We start from the raw sequence: 8,085 nt of genomic DNA, 5'->3' as shown, positions 1-8,085 counted from the left end.
ACACGAATGAACGATTTTATGCACATTTTAAAATGCTGTTTCACATCAAATAATGGGGGTTTTCCACACTTACAAGTCTGGTTTTGTTTCCATCAGTTTTAAATGAAAAAATGAATGAGTGAGTGAATAAGCAATCAGACAAGCAGACATAATTAAATAGGATAGTTTACATAAACTCAGACACATATTTTAATGATTTTGTTATTTTATTGTTGTGCTGTTTAAAGGCTAAATATTTTGCTTTTATGCAATAAAGATAATATGTGTAAAAATAGAGTAATTGGCAACCACACATCTCCTCTGTCCAATAGACAGCAGTTTCAGTCTGCCCTCGTGCGCGCTGCTACATCACGTGACTAGATATCGAGTCATATGAGCCAGAAGCCGCATGACAACAGGGAGCTGTTTTACCGCAAACCCTGTTATGATCTCTGCTAAAGGTTCATTATAACTTGTTTTGGAAGGCAACATGGTACCAAATACGTTAGAACCTGTTGTTGTGGTTCTTCAAACTTGGCTCAGTGCTTGTAGCAGTTGAGCTTTTAGCTTCATGCTAATAACAATGATTCTGGTTAGTTAGATAAACACAACCAAGAAATGACGAGCAAGAGTAAGAAGATAGAAGCTAATTCAGCACAGTTTACATTATGCGTGGAGGTAGGATTAAATAACTGCATGTACATTTCTAATTATAAATCTCTTTATTAAGGTACATGTATAGTGTGTGTGTGTGTGTATGTGTATATATATATATATATATATATATATATATATATATACACACACACACACACACACACACACACACACACACACACACTATACATGTACCTACATGTACCAGCATGATACGGATACTGAAACCGGTAACATCGGTCGAATATTGTATTCTTTTAACAACCACAACGCTTTAGATATTTTGATGACTGGGCCACTCAACACTTAAGCTATTTAACACAAAATGAACTTGCATAAATGTAAATTAATATAAAGCGTAAATAGTATTAAAATTTCTAGCAAAGGGGAGACCTTTTTTGGACTTTTTAGTTCCAAAAATCCATGTCCAGTCGTTCTACAGGATTTTATCTGATTTGTCTGATATCCAGGCCACTTCTTTCCCTGTCATCAGAAAAACATGTCCCTAACATGTATATTTAATGTTGGTGTGTGTGTCTCTGTGTTTGTGTTTTATGCTCCTTTCCAGCCTGACAGTGACCAGCAGCAAGCTCAGGTCAGAGTCGTGTCCCAGTCTAAATGGCAAAGCTGGATAAAAAAAGTGACTCTGCTAGTACCGTACATGTGGCCCCGGTCGAGCACCCCACTACAGGTTCTTGTCTTCCTGTGTGTCTGCCTCCTGAGCCTGGAGAGACTCATCAATGTGTTAGTGCCTGTCTACAGCAAAAACATAGGTGAGAAGTCAAGGGGTACGGCCTGCTGTTAGACTGCAGAAGTCTTTTTAAAATGATGCACAGCTACCCTTACTGAAAGAAAAGGGATTTTATGGTTTGTATTCTAAAATGAAATGTAAGTGTATCAAGAAACCCATGGAAAATATAACAAAAAATCAAAAGTAGAAAAAGGTTTCATCATGACCTTCTGTAGACCTGATCTGAGGAAGGTGGTGCAATATGAATAAATGTGATATGATTCAAAAGCTGCTTAGATACTGTGCAAAGGCAAAAGCCAAACAAACAAAGTTATTCCAGGATCTTTAAATAGAATTCTAAAAGAGTGGACCAAACCTTTATACTTTTTGTACAATTTTGTTTGTTTCAGTTTGGCCAGTTCATAGCTGGCCATTATGTGTTTCTACAGATTATGGGCTATCAGTGAAAACTCTCCAACGTGCCTTATAGTAGGCATTCATTTAAATTTTGTCCTCTTTATTTTGTCCTAAGGGTATGCAAGCCTTTGTGCTCAAGTGTAAATGAAGCATAGTAGAATTTCATCTATATGGGACAAAGTTTGCAAATAACAGTGTTATTAATGCAGTGTTATTAATCCCACACAAGAGGGCAGAGCAATCAAACATTTGAGTCAGTGCTTAGTAAGGTGGACATTTTATTTCCTAAGAAATTTTAATCCACAAATTCAAATTAAATTGTCTTAGTATAGCACTTTTAAACAATGGATATGGTTTTAAAGCAGCTTTACAGAACATAAGCATAAAACAAAAAGTCTGAGGTGACTGAGGCGACTGTGGCAATGAAAAACTCCACTGAATGGTAAAGGAAGAAACCTTGAGAGGAACCAGACTCAAAGGGGAACCTCATCCTCATATGGGTGACACTGAAGTGTGTGATTATAAATATACAGTCTGATAATTGTTATATTGATGAGGAGGTTGTTGTCCTCAAAGACCACATGGAGTTGGCGTCTCCACTTTAGTATAGCAGAGTCTAACTGTAGCTGGTACATCTCTAGATGCCTCAGGATCCTTACATAGTTGGCCTCATCTCACATCTCATTTTACTTTTTGTCACTCCCTGTTTAGTATTTCCAGCTCCTTGTTGTTTTGGGTCAACTGTGGACTGCCCAAAACCCCATGCGAGTCAAAGCCCTTCGCTCTCACAAGCCGAAAAGCATCTGACTCTTACAAAGGAAACGTGGGACAAAACCCAACTATGCTAAACCTTTCCATGGCTCAAGGCTTCATTTCACCCTTTTTCTGTCTTGCCTTTGAATCCTCCCATCATCCTCCCTCTCACTCACATCACCCTTACCCTCTGAATTTCATTTCTTCCTTACTCCGTCAGCATGTTCCCAGTATCGCAACTTATCACTACTAATTAAGTTTATGTGTCTTTAGTGAGCTTCTTCCCTCTGCTCTCCCAGCCTGATTCAGGTAGTGTGTGTTCTCTTCACAGTCTGAGTGCTTTTGCATTTGGAGCCAGATGAAAGCAGTGCTGGGAGAGAAGTGGGCTTTTGTGAAGTTGGTGGGGGTGATAGGGGAGGTCACTAGCCCTGCCAGTCACGATTAGGGGGCATTAGGGGCCTTTAGCAAAGTTAACACGCTGGTACAAGGGGCTTTTTGTCCAGAGCCCCCTTTGCCCCATGCCAAGGCTGAAAATCATTCGCCAGTCGGACCCAAAGAGCATAAGAGAATAAATGTTTTTTTGCACTTCACTGTGGGGAAATTTCTCTTCATGTTTTTTTTTTTTTATGTGCCTTCTTCATTCCCCCAACTTTTTCCCCTCCTCCTATTTGATTCAGAGTGCACAATCTAAATGGCCATGAATGTAAATGACTGGAAAGGTCCGAGTTCTCTAACAGCTGAGACCGAAGCTCTCTTTCTTTAATACATCACATCCAGAGCGTGGATGCACTCTGGCTCTTCTGCACTGCTTTCTATTCTGAGCTCATGCATAAGTCAGTGAGACAAGGACAAAGAACTGAGGAGTCTTTTACTGAGGTCATGGACTCGGTCTCTCATATTGTATAATGAATGTTTTATTGTATCTTTTTCTATACTCTGCAACCAGAGTTCAAGTTCAATACTTAACATGCTTGTTCTCCGTGTACTAGTGGTTTAAAAAATATCGAAATGACAAAGCCCATCTTTGGAAGCCTTTCTCGTCTTTTTCATTGCATGAGTTGCTTTATGACTAAAACCAAAATAAAGATTTGGCTTTGCCACTTCCTCTAGTTCTAAAACAGATGCTGTTGTGGATTATTACTCTGCACTTTTACAAGCAAAGAAACGGAAGCCGTCTAATGAAAGTTAAATGGAAACTAAACATTTATCCATCCTGAATAACACATGCAAGAAAAAAGTTTTTTGTTTTTTTTAATGATCAAATCATTCTTTTTTTTTAGTTAGTTTTTTTTTTTAAACCAGAATAAAGCTAATTAACTTGCACAAACAAGTAAAAGTTTGCTCATATATTTTGTTGGAATCTAGGCCTCAGGCTCCACATTCCTATATAAATTTGTGGGTTAAATAAACATGATAGAGTGGTGTTTGTTGATAAATTATAGAGCGATCTGAGAATTGTTGTAATGATGTTCATTTGTGCTCATTTTTGGTTCTGTCAGTGGACAGCTAGACAAACAGAGAGAGAGATGAATGATGTGTGTGCTCAAGCCTATCAACGATAATCCTTGTAGAAATATTATTTTTTTAAATCCAGAGTTTTTGGATAATTTCTTATTGAATGCAACTTTCTCAAGATACAAAGTGCTTTCATTTTTTGTGTACAAAAAGTATTGAATCTCAGTCAGCATATCAAACAGCAGTATGAATTTCCAAGTCTCTCTAAATTCAAACTAAAATGTAGATGGCACCATTCGAATCAACCCAATCAAACCGTGCTTGTGTATTTCACAGTAAATCAGTTATCAGAAAAGGAGAATTGGAGAAGCCTAGCAACCACTGTGTGTATCTATGTCCTTCTGAAGTTCCTACAGGGTGGGGGAGCAGGTGAGGTGCAGAACACACACACATCGCATTCTACATCACATCCACACAATCTTTAATTGCTTAGTATCCGCTGCCTACACATGCTTTCCTCATGCAAGGATGAACAAATGTTATGTTCCTTGAGTCATCCCTTTGTACACTTTTCGGATTAGTTTCTTTGATTTGCAAAGATTTTTATTAAGGAAACTGTCTCTAATTTCTGTCCTCAGTGGATGTCTTCGTCATGTTAAAATACAGAGAGCTAATACAGACTGAATGTGTGCATGCAGTGCAACTGGGAAGTTTTTATGCAAAATGACTAATGGTTAAAAAAGTGCGTAATTTAGATGTTTCCTAAAGGATTCTAATCTAATACATTCAATGCCTTTCTCCTTGACATTGACAGGGACATCAGGCTTTGTCAGTAACATGCGTTCCTTCCTGTGGACACGTGTTCAGCAGCACACCAGTCGGACTGTGCAGCTGGAGTTGTTCGCACACCTGCATGCCCTGTCTCTGCGCTGGCACCTGGGCAGAAAAACAGGTGACGTTCTGCGCAGCATCGACCGTGGCACAGCCTCCGTCAGCCACCTATTAGAGTAAAGTTTTTTTAAGTTATTATTAACTGTGTAACGTATACATCTAGGAGCTGTTAAATAACCTCATCATTTCTCTCTGTTGAAAGTGTTTTTTTTTTTTTTAAAAAATAGATTCAATTGTGAATTCTCTCTGTCTCCATAGCTATATTGTGTTCACCATGCTGCCAACTATAGCTGACATCGTCATTGCCATCGTTTACTTTGTGTCTTATTTTAACGCCTGGTTCGGCCTCATCGTCTTTATCTGCATGTTCCTTTACCTCGGTAGGTTTATTATGGAACAATAGAAACTACTAACTTATTAACTAGTGCATTCTTAGATTAACTATCTGCATTATTTTCTGTAAATAGTTATTAATAGACAGCTCATTTCCATGTGGCATTACTCATCTTTTTGCAGTACTGACTATAATCATCACAGAGTGGAGAACCAAGTACAGGCGTGAAATGAACACACAGGACAACAATGCCAAGTCCAAGGCAGTAGATTCACTGCTCAACTTTGAAACTGTAAGTGGCTGTTGAACAAATTTTTATGTTTAATCTATAGTCAGCTTTTGATTTATTCTATTTATGATTACATAAATTTAAATGGTTTTCAACACAGATAAAACCAAATTCAAGCTTATACATGAATTACATGCAAATACAAAAGTATTTGGTCATCAAAACATCCTGATATTGTAACTTGTCTCCACAACTGAACTTGTTTAAAAGTATAAGTACCTGGGAATTGTCCTAGATAACCAATTGACTTTTAAGTCACATATTGATCATATTGTTTCAAAACTTAAATTAAAATAGTTTTTATTTTAAAAAATAAAGTAAATAAAAAAATAAAATGGTCTGGCAGTACAAAATTTGTACCCTATATGTATGTGTGTATATATTATATATATTAATATATATATTGCCAAGATTTATTTTATTTTTTTATTTACTTTATTTTTTTTAATAAAAACAATTTTAACTTAAGAATCAACAGTGAAGATGAGACTTCAGGATGCTGGACTTCTTGGAAGAATAGGCAATTAGGTAATTAGGTATCTCAGACTGGCTAATAAAAACAAAAGACTGAGATGGGCAAAAGAGCACCGACATTGGACCCTGGAAGACTGGAAGAAGGTGTTGTGGACAGATGAGTCCAAGTTTGAGGTCTTCGGATCAAACAAGAATATTTGTAAGACGCAGAACAAATGAAAAGATGCTGGAACCGTGCTTAATACCTTCAGTCAAGCATGGTGGAGGCAACATGATGGTCTGGAAGGAAAGCTATCACAAGATTTTGCCACACCATGCCATACCCTGTGGATAGCACTTGATTGAAGCCAATTTCATCCTACAAAATGATGATGACCCAAAACATACCTCCAAAATGTTTCAGCAATATTTGAAGACAGCACAGTCTCCGGATCAGAACCCTATTGAGCTGTCGTGGGAGCAGCTTGACCGTATGGTACGGAGGAAGACTCCATCAAACTAATACATCTTAATATTCATCAGATTTTCAAACAAAAGTGAACACAATCAACAAATGAGGCAACAATATTATACTACTTCATCTAATTATTGAGAAACATGAACCAGAATCACATATCTGTGACTTGCAAACGTATTTAAACCTTTGCTTTCAGTATCTGTTGTAAGCCCTTGTGCAGCAATAACTGTAAGTAAAGTTTACGGTAACTTTTGGTCAGTCCTGCACAACAGCTTAGAAGAATTGTATTCCATTCCTCAGTACAGAAGAGCTTCAACCCTGGGATTTTATTGGGTGTCCTCACATGAACTGCTTGCTTCAGGTCCTTCCACAATTTTTCCTTTGTATTAAAGTCAGGACATTGACTTGGCCATTGTAAAACCTTATCTATGTTCCTCTTTAATCATTCTTTGGTAGACAGACTTGGGTGCTTGTGCTTGTTGTCTTGTTGTATGACCCATTTTTTCTTGAGATCCAGTTCATGGACAGATGTTTTTCTATTTTCCTTTAGAATTCCGAATACATAATTCTGAATACATTGTTCCATCAATGACTGCAAGCTGTCCTGGCCCAGATGCAGCAATACAGGCCCAAAGCATGATCTTATCACCACCATGTTTCACAGACAGTATAAGGTTCTTATGCTGGAATTCACTATTTTCCTTTCTCCAAAAATAATGCTTCTCATTTTAAAACAAAGTTTTATTTTGGTCTCATTCATCCACAAATTATTTTCCAATAGTCCTCTGGCTTGTCCATATGATCTTTAGCAAACCTCATGGGCATCAATGTACTTTTTGGAGAGTAGTGGCTTTCTCCTTGCAGCTCTACCTTGAACACCAAGGTTGTTCAGTGTTCACCTGATGGCAGACTCATGAACATTAACATAAGCCAAAGTAAAAGAGGCATTTAGTTGTTAAGAAGTTACCCTGTATTCCTTTCTGACCCAACAGACAATTACATGTCTTGCTTTTGGAGTAGTCTTTGTTGGTTGACCACTTCTGGGAATGTACCAACGGTCTTAAATTTCTTCCATTTGTACAGAATCTGTATGACAGAATCCAAACTCTTAAGAAAGGATTTTGTAACCTTTTCCATCCTGATAAGCAATAATAACTCTATCTGAAGGCCTCAGAAATCTCCATTGTTTTTGCAAAGACCCCCTTCCACAAACACATGTCATGAACATCAACAGTTGATACATCTCTGTTCTTTAAATAAAATAGGACACTCATGGAGACCTGATTGTCATCTCATTGACTGAAAACAGAAAGACTCTAGTTTGACCTTGAAATTAAGTACTAAACCTATAGTTTCACATATTTTTGCCTCTCATATATATATATATATATATATATATATATATATATATATATATATATATATATATATATATATATATATATATATATATGTATATAAAGAAGATTTTCTGAATAAAAAAGAGTCTGATATTAGTCTGATCTGTTTGACTGGTTTCACTTGTCTGCTTTTGTGAAAATCTGATGATGTTTTGGGTCGTATTTATGCAGAAATATAGAAATTTCTAAAAGGTTTACAAACATTCAAGTGACACTGTGTGTATGTATGTATGGACCATGTATACAGGT

General features: G+C 37.1%; 1 protein-coding gene across 1 annotated transcript in view; it reads left to right on the top strand.

The window, feature by feature from the left end:
- Window positions 1-364: 364 nt before the first annotated feature.
- The window catches only part of abcb6b (ATP-binding cassette, sub-family B (MDR/TAP), member 6b), a 26,187-nt gene continuing 18,466 nt past the window's right edge, over window positions 365-8,085 (top strand). The window contains exons 1-6 of the mRNA XM_060876741.1: window positions 365-657; window positions 1,205-1,409; window positions 4,328-4,420; window positions 4,806-4,998; window positions 5,141-5,262; window positions 5,399-5,508. Of these exons, the coding sequence (XP_060732724.1) occupies window positions 598-657; window positions 1,205-1,409; window positions 4,328-4,420; window positions 4,806-4,998; window positions 5,141-5,262; window positions 5,399-5,508 (783 nt within the window). The 5' untranslated portion in view covers window positions 365-597. The remainder of the gene's footprint in view (window positions 658-1,204; window positions 1,410-4,327; window positions 4,421-4,805; window positions 4,999-5,140; window positions 5,263-5,398; window positions 5,509-8,085) is intronic.

The sequence above is a fragment of the Tachysurus vachellii genome, chromosome 8 (genome assembly GCF_030014155.1).
Source record: "Tachysurus vachellii isolate PV-2020 chromosome 8, HZAU_Pvac_v1, whole genome shotgun sequence".
NCBI classification, from domain to species: Eukaryota; Metazoa; Chordata; class Actinopteri; order Siluriformes; family Bagridae; genus Tachysurus; species Tachysurus vachellii.
Note: the sequence above shows the minus strand (reverse complement) of the source record. Positions and strands in the feature narration are given on the sequence as shown.